The sequence below is a fragment of the Ambystoma mexicanum genome, chromosome 14 (assembly GCF_040938575.1).
Source record: "Ambystoma mexicanum isolate Mex_15411 chromosome 14, UKY_AmexF1_1, whole genome shotgun sequence".
In the NCBI taxonomy this organism is placed as follows: domain Eukaryota; kingdom Metazoa; phylum Chordata; class Amphibia; order Caudata; family Ambystomatidae; genus Ambystoma; species Ambystoma mexicanum.
In genome coordinates, this window is record NC_090940.1 from 221,850,999 (window position 1) to 221,869,263 (window position 18,265).

The window sequence follows — 18,265 nt, forward strand, 5'->3', positions numbered from 1 at the left end:
ACACAACTCTATGTGTAATACTGCCAGTTGTTTTCCTGGCAGGTACCATTGTGGGCGGTTGTACATTTTGCAATAGAGGAGAAAAAAAATAGTTGTCAACACTGTCCTCCAGACCCACCAAACCACCTAAAGATGATTTATATCCATCGTTTGCACCCAAAGAAGCGTATAAAGAATCCTGCGAACGACAGCACTTAATGAGCAGCCACATTGAATACATTTTGTGCATTTCGATTGTATTGTAGGGGAGTACTAAAGACAAGTCTACATTGATCCGATTCCCAGATCATCTTCTTTGTAAAATATTGACAGAAGACCATTTCATACAAGTTTGAAAGTGTACCGCCCCCATAATAAATAGCTTATCTAAAACAAGACCCAGCTGGAAGAGGTCGTTTTATTATTTTTTTTTAAGACAATAAATACTTTATTCAGAAATTGAGCCATCAAAGCACAAACAACAGATATCAACACATATTAAAAATCAGTACATCCGATCAACAATAGAAACAATTGCAATACATCAAAAAATGCATAACCATCAATCCATTTCATATCACAATTATTTAACAACTTTTAAAAATATTATATGTAACGAAGACCGGAGCAGATTAAACATTAAAAATTGTCAACTGTTGGAAAGTGGTTGTGGGCAAACATGACTTAAAAAGGCAAAAGATGCATCAGCTATGCCATACTGTCTTCGTGATTATAAAAGTGGTATTAGAAAAAAACAGACAGACATTCACCAAAACGTATCACACTTATATATCTTTTTTTCCCCCCGGTACAGAAATGTCTCAAAGAAGGATTGTTCTGCTTTCTCTCCCCTATTACATCAGTTCATGTCTCTGTCCTTAGTATGTTTCTTTTAGCAGACTTTTTGAAGGCTACTCTTTTCCCCCCATTGGCTGTGGGCAATTCATGTTCAATATAGACTGGTCGGGGCATGTCCGCAAAACTACTAAGAGCTGTTTCTACATCCGAAGCGGCAGGGATAAAGCCACTGGACTGGGGCACATGGATCTCTCTAGCACAGGCCGGATCAGGCAATGAGAAGTTCATACAGACTAGACATTTTCATAGGGGTGGAGGCTCTATGCCTCTCGCCTGAGGGATATAGGTTGGAGAGTGGAAGCACATCTAACCAGCTACAGCAAACTGGAAGAGCTTCGCCAAACGTCATCCACTAGCATTGATAGAGACAACTGACTAAACGTCTGTATGAATGGAGTCTTTGTTTGAAGCAGGTGGCAGGAGTAGCGTACTGGAAGCCCTATCCTAAACTTGCTTGATGGTTCTATGGTCATTTGGTCAGTGCTCTATAAATAGAACGGGTCTGGATTGCGGGTCAGTTATTTAGGAGGGAACGGGTTAATGAATAGGATGCTGTCTGTCTTGCAAGCAAACTAATAAATCACCTTTTGCCTTTACCATAACCAATAAAGAGAATATGAGTCTGAGTTTGCTTCCGTTAGTTTAGTGTGGCCAACTTGGCATTTGACATGGTATCCGTGCTTACTTTGGTCTAAGTGTTGCCACCCTCTCGTCTGTACTTTTGTTCTGGTGAGAGGGGTGGCAGGGCGTGGTGTGTTTCCCACTGCCCTGTAGTGCTTGTGCTCTGTGTGGCAAGTGAGGACACCAGGAGTCTCAGACATGGGTGGTGTGACGCTCATTTCTTAGAAGTGTGTTGCCCACTGACGGTGAAGCTGCGGAACCCCCCAGTCTGCCAATGGTAGAGCCATCTTAAGGCCTGTTAGTCCATGTATAGAGGTTTTGTTGGGTTGTCTGCGAGTGTTCGGTCCTAGGCCCCCGTGCTATCTTTTGCTTGTGTTGGTCTCGTTTAAAATGTGCTTCTGTTTTCTGAGTTCTCAAATGGGGGGAGATGTATTGTCTTGTTCTTGCTAGGTCTTGCCTACTTGCATGCTGGGATTCCACAAATGTTCTGCGAGTGAAATGCTATGTATGTGTGATGGGCTAGCCGAGTGTTTTTGGATGACATTTGGAGAGATTCTGCTGGAGTGAGAGGGTGTGCAGGGATGACCTGTGATAACACTAGGGCCTGTGCTATCCTGATCATGTAACCAAAGTATAAGGATGCTTTCCATTTCTGCATGTGGCCTGGTCCTTTTGTGAAAGGCTCACTACAACAATGACCCCAAACTAGATTCGACTGAAGTACACAATGCTTAACAGAGAGTATCCAGACAGAATTCAGAGACATCCAAGATCTGCCAACCAATCTTCAGATTGCGAGGCATACATTTGAAACAGCAAGAAAGTAGCATTTTGACATCAGGATAACAGAGGACGAACCACTGAACGTACTGAGAACAGCAAGGGCCTACTTGCGCACGATAGAGCTATGTCGTGGGACAAATGGATCCAGAAGAGTGAACAAACTAGGGCACAATAACATTCTTGTGACAGATACAATCCATCTAGAATCTATCCACATTCGAAATGTGGAACTGTGTTAACAATGGAAGCGCAAATGCCCCATCAGCAAGTGCCAAAAGGTGTATGTGAAAGTGATCACTAGAAAGACGGATAGAGTCTCCACCTCGAAAATATGCAGACTAGATTGAGTTCAGAAAGAAAAAACAAGATAACTGAAAAATGTGAATGTACTAAACAGCAATTAACATGCGGGACTGTTAATAACAATAAAGAATCATTTCAGAACTGAACCTTGATTACATGCACCATTTACAGCTATCCAGCACTAATCTATGCTGGAGGAGCAGACACATAAAATGTCCGAGGTTTTCACAGATGCGCTAGACTATGTTAGATTGATTTAGCGGGGGAATCTGCAGACAAGCAACACTCTTTATTGACCTACTCAAGATAGTTTTGTGGTTACAATGACCTTCACATTTGTCGTAGTTTTTTTGGTTGCCACTTTTCCGTCAACTTTGATGGAGCACCCCTTTTTATATGGGGAGTTTGCCTGTGCCCCTCTAACCCATCCCAGACTCTCCACCCCATAATAACCCTAAACCCATATGTCTGTATTTGGTCAATTTGATGAAAAAGTGGCGACCAAAAAAATGCAACGAACAAGTAAAGCTTATTTACCACCCAAGATAACAGGACTAGTACAGTACGCAGCAAGACTGTGGATGAATAAACCATTATGGGTAGGAAAACGAATTGTCTTAAAGGACTGAAAACCGAAACATGTCAATAAGATTAAAGACTGGTTAGGGGAAATGGTGGGGTTAGGGACAAATTCAAGTGGCTAAGCACAAACGTGTGGAGGGACTATTTGGAAAAGTATAACGAGAAAGAACAAAATGCCTTTCCCACCTATGCAGCCTGGCCTGTATACTAATCCACTAACTTGATGAAAGCAGATAGTAGATGGCAATTAGGCACGTGATATTATTATTATTACATAGCCCATCTTTAGAAAGCTATGTCAACATTAAAGGAACAATTCTGATAAAAACAACAAACGTGTACTTTTTCAGCACCTTTTAACATGTTATTTCCAACATGTTATACTGGTTCTTTAGGTCATTAGATGGTTAACATCTTGTTACAATATTTTTTTATTTGACCTATAGTTCCAGCGAGTTTAGCCGACTTTCATACACGTTTACGTTTAATTCGTTTTTTTAATACTTTGTATATTATCAAATTCCATTAAATTATTCTAACTTCCATTTTACTGAAACTGAATAAACATGATTAAACTGACAAAAACAGCAAAAAAGAGAGACATAGGACCATTCGCTCATCAAAAACTATCCTAAAAAGTCCTCAACATTTAAGCGTGGAGCAGTCGTTCTCTCGTGCTAAGAAAGGTTGGCACACAAAGGTAGAACATGGTTTCTGTTTTGAAGCACCATGAAAACAATACTTTAAAGCATTTTACATGAAAACTGTACATTTTTGTGAATCTAACCTACAAGAATGGGTAGCGGGTGGGAACGTAAAATGCCACGAAGCAAAGGACAACACACTAGAAAAGTTGTTAACTTTTGTCTAACAGTAGCTCCTGTTCCTTATAAAAACAAATCATGCCCTAAACCTAGGCGGTGCCTTTCTAAAAACAAGAGGGGATTCTCAGACAAGATCCACTATCTCGCACCCCTCAGACACCAGTACAAGTATAAACCCCTCAGTTTCACAGTGGGGAATACTGTACCCTCTACCGTAGTTCCCAGGCGGGGGTACTCCAGAATGCCCAGAATGTCACCCAAAGGTTCACAACCTGTTGGAGGGATGATGCCGGGGGGGGGGGGGGGGGGGCTTTAACTGAGAATTGAACTTATTTACACTTTGAACTTTTAATGGAAATGCATTGGTGTGAGTGCATATTTTGGAGTTTTTGTCTAAAGGGAAATGGTGATGTGTTCCTAACATGAGACTAATAATCATTGATCCCCTACGGGGTGATATAAGAGCTTTACACCGACCTTGTAGACATCCCCGTAAGTGCCGCTGCCCACCCTCTGGATAAGCTCGAAGTCCTGCTGAGGGTTCCTCCTTAGGATGTCAGCACTCGGCCGGCCCAACCCGTCCATGCCACGGTCTCGTCAATTCCACGATCAGCCGCTGCAGACTAGACTTAAGGCGGTGGTAATCCAAAGCAGGCACAGCCCAGCCTGAACCAGCAGGGGGGCAATGGGATCTTGTGGGCCTCCAGCTGTTGATACCAACACTAGTAGTATGTCAATCAGAGGGCTGCGGGTCTGCGACCCTAAACTTTGTTGGCGGAACCCCTAGAACTTTGGTGAAGCGGTGACAGATACAGTAGCGACTGGTTCTCATTAGAGTAAAGGACCTAGCAAAGCGTCCTTCTCACGTGACTTACACGTTCTACTTTACATCATATTTCGTTCCAAGTAACTGCGCCCTACACTACTTAGCGATCTTTCTGCGAGTGTGGTTGTGGTGACAGTTCTGCGCTGTTGGCGGCACTATTTGTTTCAAGTGGTACCCGCTTTTTTTGTTTTTGACATATATTTTGCACACCACCCCTCCCAAATCTGAAAGCATGACGACGGCAGGGCATCAACCTTATGCTTGAAAATGCAGATTGGCAGTCACTCCACGATTCCTTCTTTCATGTGAAAAGATTGGTATATCAGCTATGCATATATGTTTATTTTCTATGATTCATTTCTTGACAGTTGTAAAACAACTTTATAAATGCACTACCACATGTCCTATAATGCAATATGAAATTAAAGCCTGGGCTGGTTTATTATTTCATACTTCACATGAGACAACCTGTATCCTGCCTGTTTCAAAAGAGGTTATATTTACTCCAGATGCAGCCTAGATGTGCGCTTCAATTGGAAAGTCCATGTCGCTTTATTTACATATGTAGAGTTACTTAAATCATATCTCTCAACTCATGCTTTTGGCAGGTGTCACCTGCCCTGTAATCATTTTACTCACCCTCCAAACCCTGTACACGCCCATACACTTCAATGGGCTCTCATCCGACATAAACAAAATGGGGAGTTTTCAACTGCTCTGGGATACAAAAGGTTAAAAGGCTGAGTGCTATGCCATACTTGCCAACATTCTGTGACCAAAAAGATGTAGGATTTTTCAAGTCTGGAAAAAAATGATTCCCATAACAATGACGTCACAGGAAAATAAAAAACAAAACAGCACAACATGGACAGATGTTGAAATGGAAAAAATGTATAATTCTGAATGCTAACACCAAATTGTCGGCAGATGCTGTGTGATGGTGTTATACTCTACCACTTGCTTTCACTGCTGGTTCACCTAAGTGTACCGGCAAGAGTGCAGGACAGAGTCACGCAGCTGTCGGGTCAGTGGATTGGTCTGAGTGCAATGAAAGTGATCACCTACCAGTCCACTGTATAGAAAGACTAATTTATGTGTTGCATGCTCTGTCCTGGAGCCTGCCTTAAAATAACATACATTGCTTGCCACTGTAAAAAGCAGTAGGATCTGTCACTGAAATCTGTAGGGGGTAGGGCTACTTCAAAAGCAGTAGCCTACTGCCTAAATCTGTAGGGTTGGCAAGTATGCTATGCTAAGGATAGTTACAAGGAGTCCATCTGCAGCCTTCATTGAGCACTGAAGCTCAGGCTCCCAAATGACACAATCAACATTCCCACACCAAGCATTCATAATTCTATCAATATTCATAGATGGGTATCAGATATCCAGAGGTTTAGATTAATTCTAAACCTTCCAGCCATCAGCTCTTTTGTTTTGATGTAGTCACCCCAAGTGGAACGGGTATGCCCAGACATGGGTCCTGTGCCTGCTGGGCCTAGTTACACAAGCTACTTTTCACTAATGAAGCCCAAGAAGACCGAAACATGTTTGGGGATGCTTGTGGTCTCATGCAGAACGGATGTGACCTAGCAGTTCGGGCTGGCCTACCCTTTTTGGGTTGGGACCAAGCCTGATTTGCTTATGGTCTTTCCCCTTTTGTAATGGCTTGGCAGATGAAGATTGAAGGTCTGGAGCGTTGCCCAGAGCAATGCCAGAGGTCAAGATTAATTCTGAACCTTCCAGTCATACCTCTTTTGTTTTGCTGTAGTCATCCCGAGTGGGAGTAGGTATGCCCAGACATGGGTCCCGTGCCTGCTGGTCCTAGAGACCCAAGCTACTGTTGGATATTTTATCCCCAGTTCTCTACAATATCATGCGCTGTCTAACATGTTTCTCTGATTCCTAACATGGAGATCAGCTCACTGCAAAATGTATCCTTTTTATTCAGGGCACTGACTAAGGACATCACTGGGCTTCCTGTTATGCAGGGCACTCTAATTCTACCCCCTTTTTGAAGTTATAATTGTACCAAATACTGACCGTTGCACCATACAAAATAAACATGCCACACAAAAAAAAATCCATGCATACTCTTTTTTATTTCATAAGACACTTTACAGATTGTCTGCAGATCAGAATAAAAACACACAGAAATAAACACAATGTGCGATCATTGTAACATTGAAAGCAATCTGAAGAGAAAGACACATATTCCTGCTTAGCTGCACTTACTTGTTTCTTAATTTGCTAGAAATGATGCAATACATTTATGCCCATAGCAATTTTAGAAACTTTTCCTTGATTCTTTCACCCCAATCAAAAAGGCTCTCCTCCACAAGCAGCCAGGCAGCGCTCCAATTTTCCAACTTGGCAGAACACACATGTATTTTTTCTATCAACCTTGAGATGTAACTTGCACTTACAGCTTTGAGTGCGTGGGAACTCCCTTCTTTTTGCAAGCAGCTAGCTTTGCATAGAAAAATGCATTTGCTCTCCTTCAATGAAGAACAAAGGTGTTTTTCTGATGCCTAATTGGACTTTCTGCTAATGAGTGTAAAATTATCTAAAACACGTGTAAAAATCTCTCTTCATTTGTCACTTGATGCTTATCAAGAACTTTATGGCGCTCCGAACCTGCTTATCACAGTCAGCAACCCCTTCTCCAAAGCACACAGGCCCTGTCTCTGCTCTGCGCAGCTACCCTTCAGTGGAGCACTCCCTGCAACCTCCTGCAGCACACACGAAAGCCTGGCTCAGCACAACACCAAACTCTCTGATCTTTTCTTTTTTTTTCTCTCCTCTTGCTCCCCGGCCTGATCAAAAAAAGTGCCTGGCTCCTCCTTCTTAGCCGTTCTTAAGTCCTCTCTCTGCCACTAATTTCTCCTGTATCTTTGTACAGAAAGTATGTGATCTTCCAGCCCATGGCAGTGATGTCATCCCATCAATCATACACCTCCTCTGGCATGGCCATGCCTTCTGGAAACTTCCAGAAGTCCCTGTTTTTTTCAGTCACCCTTGTACAGAGTTCAGTTCACTGGGCCCGGAATCCACATGTAACATTTTCATTCTGACTCCCTGCTTTAGCAGCTCAAACAATGGCTGCTTTGGGTAGAATGATTCTTCAAATTCCTCAACCTCAGGTCCCGATCGCAAAAGCAGTTTTAATTCTTGCATTTTATTTCTTAACAGAATTGCAGAGTCTGTGCCTGGGGTCTCCATCTACACCATTTCTATGGACTGAGCTGTCTCATTCTAATGACTAATAATATTAGTTGATTAGGGGTTATGTGTTAATGATTAGTATGTTAGAGGTTAGTGTAAATGTGTTAATCCCTACTCTACCCTGCCATGCTGCTATGGTATTCTATTCAACCAATTCAAGCTGCCCTTTCTTTGGTTTGTATGAATTCACAACTGTGTCTCACATCAGCGCTAAGGTAAATGCCCATGATTAATCACACATCAGCACTCATTACGCACTAACATCCACTTTCTACAGGAGTCAGCGTTATCAATTAATTTCTTGGCTTAGTTGAAATTCCCACCATTTGTTTCTCCTACACTACTCCTCATTGATGATGCCCAACAAGGCCGAAAAATGGGGATGCTTGCGATCTTGTGCAGGAGGGATGTGACGTAGCAGTTCGGGCTGGCCTGCCCCTTTGGGGTGGTACCAAGCCTGATTTGCATATGGTCTTTCCCCTATTGTAATGGCCTGGCAGGCGAAGAACGATGGTCTGGAGGGTTGCCCAGAGCAACCGTGGCTTTACTTAATCAAGGTGTTTAACCTTGGTGGCGGCTGTTTGATCACAGTAACTACAATCATCCTCCTCCAACATTGCCGCTGCTTCCTCATGCAGAGGACTGCCCCTACAGTCTTCTCAGCTGCTTCAGTGATTGGCCTGCCCAGAACCCTAAAGAACCAATCGAGGGCCCAACCTTTCTAAGGCCCTGTCTGTGCCTGTATGGGTCTTGCGGGACATGGGCCCCACACTATGTTTACTGCTGGCAAAGACATGGATTATGCTGGGCACTGCATCCTATCGCCCCTGGACTGTGGCATCCCTCCTGCCATCACGTGAGTGCTGCCTGTTGCTCAGTGGCCTGCTTTCATCTCTCCTGGACTCTACCCTCCTCCCTCCAAGCATTTTATTGCCCTATCTGTGTTGACTTATGTTCCCTTATAGGGACAATTTACCTCTTAAATTAATTTCTTCCTTCCGGATCTCCTACCACACTGCCCTCACTTCTGTACTGCCGTGCTGTATTTAGGTGTGTTTTTCTTCGGCTTTGATTGTGACTGTTGGTTTAAAAATCGAATTTAGGTGTGCTCTTCTTCAGCTTTGATGTGACTGTTAGTTTAAAAATTGAATTTAGGTCTGCTGTTCTCCATGCATTGCTCGTGACATTTAGTCTAAAATCGAATTTAGGTGTGCTCTCATCCTGCATTTGTCTAGTTCTGCTAGCTAACATCCTACATACTCCCTTGCTCTCTGTTTTGTTTCTGTCCCTTGCTCCCTTGTACCCCCACCCCACCTTTAGTTCCCACTGTTTCTTCTCATTCCTGTTGTGTTTTCTTGTTCACTTGCACTCTCCTATTAACTCCTTCCCGTGTGCCTCAGCTGCTCAGTCTGGTTGTGTGCCTGTGCACCTTCATTATGGCGCTCTCTATCTCTTCTCCAACTGTTTCTCTATCTTCTACCCTTCACCACTCACCAAGTCGAGCAGGAAGAAACTTAAGAAGGACACATTTGGCTCTGCCAGAGAGACTCTCACCGACATCCTCTTCGTCGTTCCTTCCCCCGACCTATGGACTCTTCATATGGGTGCTCTGCTCTCTCCCTACACTTCCTCACACGTTAATGATGGCACCCATTGAGAGGTCCTTCTTGCCTCCTCCTCGACCTCCAGGGTCATCTTACATGCCTATTATAATGGTACCATCTTGGTACAAGAGCCTCAACCCAACCTCATTCTTTTTGATAGACTCCTCCCTCGCCTTATCAACTTTCCGCCTTCCTCCTCACTGACACCCTTGCCAACTGCACCTACGGCTTCCCTGGCTCCCTTGCCTGCCAGGCACACCTTGGCCTCCTTGCCTCCTCCGAGTCACACCTCCCCTCTTACTATGGCTCCTCTTACATTTTCTACTATCCTGGCTCCCTTGCCCAAACTCTCAGCACTGACATCCGTGTTAGCCTCTCTCACTCTGGTGCCCTGGCCACCCATTGCCGGTTCATCCGGGCCCCCCTTGCTCTCTGAGGCCCCTCCTTCACTTGCACCCTTGCCATCTATTACTGTCCCAGCTCCCTTGTCTGCACTCCTTTCGGCCCTCTGCCTTCTCTTGCCTCTAGCTCTTTGGCACCCACGCTACTTACGGGTGGGACCTCTGTCCCCAGCACACCCGTAAATCCTTTAAAAAGGGCAATCTGCTCCACATTGCCACACTTAACTCTCGCTTTGCAATCAAGCACTCCTCTGGCATCTGCCACCTCCTTGAACACCTGGACCTTGATGTTCTTGTTCTCACTGAGACCTGATTTAGGGACAGCTCTGTCACGAGTTTTGACACACTTCTCCCTGGAGGCTACAAGATCCTCTCTGAGCCCAGGCTTAACAGGCCACGAAGGGAAGTTGCGCTGATCTTCCCAGAGTGGATCCCTGTTTCTACCATTCGCCTTCAGCCCTATTCCTCTTTTGAAAGCCTGGTCTGCAGGCTCTCTCTCTCCTGTCTCCTCCCTTTCTCTGGCCACCATCTATTGGCCACCGGGCCAGTCCACCCTCTTCCCCTCTCCTTTCCACCTCCTCCCAACTCCTCCTGCTGGGGGATCTCAACATACATCTTGACTATCCTGACTCTCCGCAACCTATTGACTCACTCTCTCTCTCCATTCTACCCTCTGGTCCAACGCACATGGCTGGCCACACCTTGGATGCTCTCATCTCCACAGACATCCAATTCTCTATCCCTCTCACTACTTCACTCTCATGGACTGATCACTCTCTTATCTCCTCTCACTTGAAGCTTTCTTCTCCTTTAACACCTGCACACCCTGCACTGCCTCCCACCTACAAGGTCTTCCGACCCATGAAAAAAGTGTCAGTGGCTGCCTTTGCCTCCACCTACTCCCCTCCTCCTACTCCTGCGGCTGACTCCCACCCTGAAACAGCTCTCTCTAACTTTCACCTTTCCATCTCCAACACTCTTGAGATCCTTGCCCCTGGCATGAGGGTCCGAATAAAGCCTCCCAAAAAGTGCAACTCTTGGTACGACTCTGATTTGGCGACCTTAAACGCAAGTGCAGGGCAGCAGAATGGAAATGGGGATCTTCAGGTGCACCCTTTGATAAACTGGCGTGCCGCCTTCTGAAAAGTCAATATAGACTCTGCATCCGGGTCAAGAAAAGAGTCCATATTCAAGCCTGCATCTCCGCGGCATCCAACAACACGGCCAAACTTTTTGAATTCTGTACAGAGCTGGCCAAACCTACTGCAGCCTCATCCTCTATTGCATCCACCCAGGCCCTTTGCAGGGCTCTGGCTTCACACTTCACTGCCAAAACACAGGACAACCTGTCCTCTCTCTCCTCTGCAGCAACTCATGCACCATCATCTCATGGGCCCCCTTTGGCCACCCACGCCACACCTCCTCTTCTCTCCTCCCTCTCCCCGGTCACACCTGAGGAGGTTTCTAGACAAGTCTGGTCTATGAAAGCCTCTTCTAAACAGGTGGACCCTTGCCCATCCAAAACCATCAAGGACAACATTGACTCTCTAGCTCCAGCCTTGGCAGACCTCTTCAACCTCTCCTTCGCCAATGGAGTCTTCCCCACTTCTCTCAAGCATTCTCTTGTGCACCCTCTGCTTAAAAAACCCTCTGCTGAACGTTCTATTCTGGCAAACTATCGCCCAATCTCCATCACTCTTTTCCTGGGCAAACTCCTGGAGAAGTTGGCTATATCTCAGCTTACCGTCCACACCAAATCTGTTGGTAGTCTCCATGACCATCCGTCTGGCTTTAGAGCATCCAGAGGCACAGAAACTGCTCTTCTGAACACAAGTGAACACCTGCTTGCAAACCTTGACTCTAACTCTCTCTCTGTCCTCATTCTCCTTGACCTCTCCTCTGCTTTTGATACAGTAAACCACAACATCCTGATCTCCCATCTCCGTGATACCCTGGGCATCACAGATCAGGCCCTGGCGTGGCTTGCGTCCTTTCTCTCTGACCGTCCTTCCCAGGTGGAACTTGTGCCCTTTCTCTCCGCTATCACTCTCTCTACTTGTGGTTTCCCCCAGGGATCTAATCTATCCCCCTGGTTTTTCAATGTCTACATGGCCCCTTGGCCCACATGATCTCTGCCTTCACCTCCATCTTTCAGTTTTATGCTGATGACACACAGCTCTCTTTCAGGCAACCCTCGGCCTCTTCTTCCTCCTTGCTCATTCCAGACTCTGTCTGCACTTCAGTCCAGGTGTGCTGCTAATGATCTCTGGCTTAATGCCAGCAAGACAGAGATCGTCCTCATTGGGACCACGCTCCCACTTTCCCCACTCTCACTCTGGTCTGCCTCCCTTGGTCCTGTGCCCCTACCCACCAGTGAGGCAAGAAATCTGGGAGTAATCTTTGACTCTACTCTCTCCTTCTCTTCTCACATCTCCGACATGTCCAAAAAATCTCACTACCAGCTGCCCCTCCTCAGAGGTCTTCTATCTTTTCTCACCTTCCCCCACAGGCTCACTGTCTCTGGATCCCTGGTTCTTTCCAGACTGGACTACTGCAACAGTCTCTTTCCCAATCTTCCTACTTCTTCTCTCCGACCTCTTCAACGTACTTATCCAGAACAGAACCGCAACACCTATCCTTGGCCTCAAGCCCAGGGACTGCACCTCTCTGGCGCTGAAATCACTCCACCGGCTCCCCGTGGCTGCAAGGATCAAGTCCAAGTCCCTCTGCATAGTCCACAAGGCTTTCTTGGGCAGGGGCCCTTACTATCTACAACGCTCTCTTCCCAAATACTCTCCTTCTAGAGCCCTCCGCTCAGCCTCCTCCAACTCTTTGCGGGTGAGCCGTTTTTCCAAACAGAGATTTGGGGGTAGATCCTTATCCTCTGCAGGTGCCTCCCTCTGGAACAGCCTCCCTGCCTCTCTCCCTCTTGAGACGGACCTCCTTAAGTTCCGGAAACTCCTCAAGGCCTTCCTTTTATCTTCCTCTTTCTATCTCCCTCTCCTCACTTCTTTCCCTCCTTCTTTCTCTTCCCCAACCTGCTCAGCTCACTGACTGGTCGCCTGGTGCACCTCCAGAGCCCTAAAGGTACTAGGGTCCCCCGCCAGTCCTGCACTTGCCTCCGAGCCTCTGCACTTTGCTCGGCAATACTGCAATATGCTCCATGAGAGGGGCACCCACTCTACACTTGTCCCCCTACCCCTCCCTTGCACTTCCTGTCTCTGCGCACTTGCATGACCTTGTTTGTACTAGGCCTAGCAAGTCTGTCTGTCCGGTCCTTCCTTTGTCTCCCCTCCCTAGCTTGATCGTGCCTGAAATACTCATGCAAAGGCACATTGGATGCCCAACCACCAAGCAGTCGCCAAGCCTAGTACTGTAGTTTATTATACTGTACGTTCCTTTCCCTCTCGCCCCACTTCTCCCCTCACTCTTTGTCATGCACTTACAATAGTAGATATGCCTCTGGCCTAGTATGCTAGTTATTGTTGTTAGACCATTCGGAATCTTCAAGGCCTAAGAATGACGACTGTAATCTCTTGTTCCCTTCCCGCCTTGAAGCACTTTGAAACACTTCACTTGTGTATAAGCGCTTTCCAAATAAACAATTACAATTTACAATGCCAGAGGTTAAGATTAATTCTTAATCTTCCAGCCATCACCTCTTTTGTTTTCCTGTAGTCACCCGGAGTGGGAAGGTTATGCCCAGGCGTGGGTCCCAGGCTTAATGGGCCTAGAGACCCAAGCTACTCCTCAGTGATGAGGCCCAACAAGGCCGAAACATATTTGGGGACGCTTTTGGTCTTGTGCAGAAGGGATGTAACCTAGCAGTTTGGGCTGGACTGCCCCTTTTGGGGTGGTACCAAGCCTGATTTGTATATGATCTTTCCCCTTTTGGAATGGCTTGGCAGGCGAAGAACGATGGTCTGGAGGGTTGCCCAGAGCAATGCCAAAGGTTAAGATTAATTCTAAATCTTCCAGCCATTACCTCTTTTGTTTTGCTGTAGTCACTGCGAGTGGGCCAGGTATGCCCAGACGTGGGTCCCGTGCCTGCTGGGCCTAGAGACCCAAGCTACTCCTCACTGATGAGGCCCAACAAGACCACAATTCTTTTGGCAATGCTTGTGGTCTCATGCAGAAGGGATGTGACCTAGCAGTTTGGGCTGGCCTGCCCTTTTTTGGAGTGGGACCAAGCCTGATTTGCATATGGTCTTTTCCCTTTTGTAATGGCTTGGCAGGCAAAGAATGATGGTCTGCAGGGTTGCCTACGGCAATGCCAGAGGTTAAGATTCATTCTAAACCTTCCAGACATCACCTTTTGTGTTTTGCATCAAGACCAGACAGCATTCGGGTAGTCACAACATATCCGTTCCTTACAAACAACAAGAACATCACCTTACAGCACATTTTTAAAATCAGACGCACCCTTCAACACACACACCAGCAATCGGGTGGACCTCAAATTACAATAAAAACAAGGCACAGCAGAATTACAGCAGCAGATAATTGCAGGGCACCACTCCAATGAGGGCTAGGATTCACCAGTCTCTGGGTGCAGAGCCTGGGCATGCTGAATTAGACAGCCATACGGCCAAACATTAGTAGCAGCCCCTGGGTAGTGCCCGACCTTTGCTCCAGCGTGACGAAAGGCAGCTCGTTATAGAAAACCTTCCACGATCCAGCAAGAGAAACCAAACCAGCGCAACCACAGCATATATGCCAACCCTCCCGATTTAGTTGGGAGACTTGTGATTTTTCGGACAAAAATTGTGTTATTTTTTACTTTCTCATGTGTAAAATATCCCTAATCCCAATGCAGTTCAATGGGGAAATTTAATTCTCCTGCTTCCAGTGAGAAAATCTCCCTCATAGGAGATCCAAAACATTGGCATGTAGGCTATCGCCCTCATATGGTAACATCCATACACCTGGCAATAAGTACAACCACCCATGATACACCCAGGCCCAGTGAACTGCATCTCAACTCAGTACCCAACAAATGGAGGCAAAACTATAAGTGACAGCTTCATAAAACTATACACACATTTGGAAAACTGTATTTATCCTTAGTCCCTCAACAAACAATCACTTTCGACTCCTGTAGTATTACGCCACATAAAGGATCACTTGACTTCTTTTGTTACATATTCCTCAGATCCAAACTGTCGTACATGCAGACCCCAATTGTTCTTACAATATACTCACAGGAATAAATTGTACAAAAAGGCCCTTCCTTTATTTAAACAATACTGAAAAGACTATGGTTTATAGAAAACTTGAATAACATGCCATGGATGCATACAATATTTACAAAATGTGTGCTGTGTGGAGTTAGTGAGAATAAAAACCATTGAAACTAAGTATTATTGGCCACTCAATCCCTCATTATTAGTTTTCAGGGAGATTGCCACAACAATTTGGATTTATACATCAAATTTCACAAAATCCCTAGAAAGACAGGGATATAGCACTGTGTCTCTAAATCATGCCTCAGAGTTGTTATACATTATCATCCTTAAAAAACACATTGTCGACACCCTGGAGCTCATTTTGCTCTGTGACATAATGTGAATGAAAGGCGAAAAAGCATTGTGTAAGGGATCCATTGTAAAACGCTGCCTGCCATACGTACATGGCTGGCAGCGTTAACTTCATTCACACAGCGGAGTGCAAAAATGCAGGGCAAAAGGGGCGTACAAGCTTGTACGCCCCTTTTGACCTGTACTTTTGCACTCCGCCGTGCAAATGATGAAAGTTTGGCAGCGGGGAGCAGTTAACGTTGCAGTGTTAACATAACGATTCCCTGCTGCCAAATTACGGGCTCAAAGAAAATTAGCTCCCCTGCGTTTCAGCCACCTGAACCGGTACAAATCTGTTCAAATCATGAATTCCAAAAAGGCCTTCATCAGGAAACAAATCCTTTTGGGAACCATGACACAAGTGAGGAAACACCCCAAAAAGGTTTACTCGCTTTTCATGTTTTTTTTTATTTTTTCGTATTTTTAATGTCTTTGCAAATTCAGATTTCTGACATGCAACACCTCCCAAATGTTTGTTGGGGGAACAAAGTAACTAGAAGGGGGTTCTCATCTGTGTCTTCCTGGGCATGGCTTCAACATGCATTGGCTCACCATGACACTGTGGAAAGCTCAAATGTCTGACAGCTGCAGAGCCAGAGACAGGCTTTGTGTCCTTAACCGTCTTGCACTGAAGCCCAAGGCTAGGGTTTTAGAAGAAAATCCTTTTGGGAACAATGACATAAGTGAGGAAACCTCAAAGAAAATTCAAGGTTGTGTAGTAGGTCAGACAGAGGAGGCAGACATAGAGGCAACGTTCAACACTGCTTTATTAAGTATAGTAAATAAAAACCTGTTCTAGTCCTGTGGTGAATCAGGGCTTTTCCTCACCTCACACAGATAACGTATCGCTAAATCCCTGTGGCGGCGAAGGGAAAGGAGCGGCTGGACATGTGCAGCGAGACGAGCATCACTGATCAGCTGAAAGAAAAAGGCTTCAGCCTCCCTCACCACTGAATTACAGTACAGCTGAAATGGTAGTGGTAGAATGGTTACCTCCCATGTGGAAGACCCAGGTTCAATTCCCCATTAAGGGCCATGGGCAAACTCACTCTAAATGAATGAAATAACATCTACAACATGTAGAACACCCCAAAGGCATCAGGAAATAAAATTAAACCTTCTTTCATGAAGCAAGAGGAACACAGACAGCCATGCCTACCATCGACCCCGGAGGAGAAAAACAGATAAAATAGAGCAGAGCTCTTATATCGGAGAGTTACTTGGAACTTCAAAGAAGGGACTGTGGGAAGTCTGACTACTCCTGGAGGGCAAGGGATGAGCCAAGCTAGGAGCCACGTAAGAGACTCATTCCCTTTCTCTGAGTTAAGATACCCCATGAGAGGGGACAAGAGTGACAATACCCTGAGAGAGCGGAAGATGAGTCAAGAGAGGGAGAGAGAGTGAAGATATACACCAAGAGAGGAGAAGAAGAATCATGGGACCCCTGGAGAGGGGGAAAGAATGAAGACACCCTGGAACAGGGATGGAAGAGAGAAATACCCTGAGTGGAGTGAAAGAGTGTGAAGCCATGGAAGGGGAACATAAAAACTCCAGAGTGGGGTAAACAAGTGAAAATGGCACCCTGAGGTGACAGGAGAAGAGAGACTGAAACACCCCAAGTAAAATGTTATTTGGAAATGCATTTGGAACATTTAGCCATTACAGTGGCACCTGAAGAACTTTGTATCTACGGGAGACAACCTGGAACAGAAGCAACAGTCAAGCATCTTTTAGTTGTTAAACCCTTTAGATGTATTTGTTAGTTGCTATAAATGTGGTAGGCTAGTATAGGAGTTAGGTTTGGACTTTGTTTTGATTAATCCTGACAAGAATACCCTATCCTTGAACATTTGAGTTTTAGAATAGGGAACTTAGCACATGGGGCGCATCATAAGTATGGTGGTCCGGAATTAACGTGCCGGTAATTCCGTTTACCGGCACGTTTCTGGATCACCATACTACAAGGTTGGTGGTGGGTTGACTGGATTTACCTGCAGCTCCAAGCTGCCGGTAATTCCAGCAACTCACTGACCAAATAATTACAGTATTACTGGTGCCGGTAATACCGTCAATTCAGCCTTGGAGTCTAGGGAATGGGGAATTACCACCGCTGCCGGCACTTGGAATATGCCAGTAATTCCGGCATATTCCAAGTAACGGTATTGCAGGTATTATCGGCAGGATACCAGCAAACATGTAATGAAGCCCTTTGAGTTAATTTGCATTAATTTAGTTTGTTATTTTCTTTGAAGCTGGCCAAGAGGTCAGTCTAATTGTAAAAGAATATAATAAACATCCAAGAACATGATGTCCCAGAGTCTGAGTCCTACTACTGGTCCGCTACAATCACTACTTCTAAGATAAGTTCCCTCTACTATAAAACAACAGGAGCTGCTGCTCATCAGGATGTCTCACAAACTAAAATCAGTCCCCATCCCAAACCTAAGCTAACCTAACACTACACTGCTCTATGAAAAAGAAGATAGAAAGAAGGATTCAATGCTAAGGCTGAACTAAGGGTTACTTCATTCCAGGAAGAAGTGGTGGCTGGTTTCAGACCTTCACCCCAGAGTTCGGAGAGACTCTTGTGTCTCAAAATCAAACAATAATTTCAAAAGAAAAATGTCCTTATTCTACCATCGGATTGTATTCCTTCTCCAGGAACACTCAGATTTACACCGGGAGC

The 18,265-nt window shown here is 45.4% G+C and overlaps 1 protein-coding gene across 1 annotated transcript in view; it reads right to left on the reverse strand.

The window, feature by feature from the left end:
* Window positions 1-4,797, reverse strand: part of MAP4K5 (mitogen-activated protein kinase kinase kinase kinase 5) — a 1,870,683-nt gene extending 1,865,886 nt beyond the window's left edge. Inside the window, exon 1 of the mRNA XM_069638985.1 lies at window positions 4,428-4,797. Coding sequence (XP_069495086.1) covers window positions 4,428-4,535 — 108 coding nt within the window. The 5' untranslated portion in view covers window positions 4,536-4,797. The remainder of the gene's footprint in view (window positions 1-4,427) is intronic.
* Window positions 4,798-18,265: the final 13,468 nt, after the last annotated feature.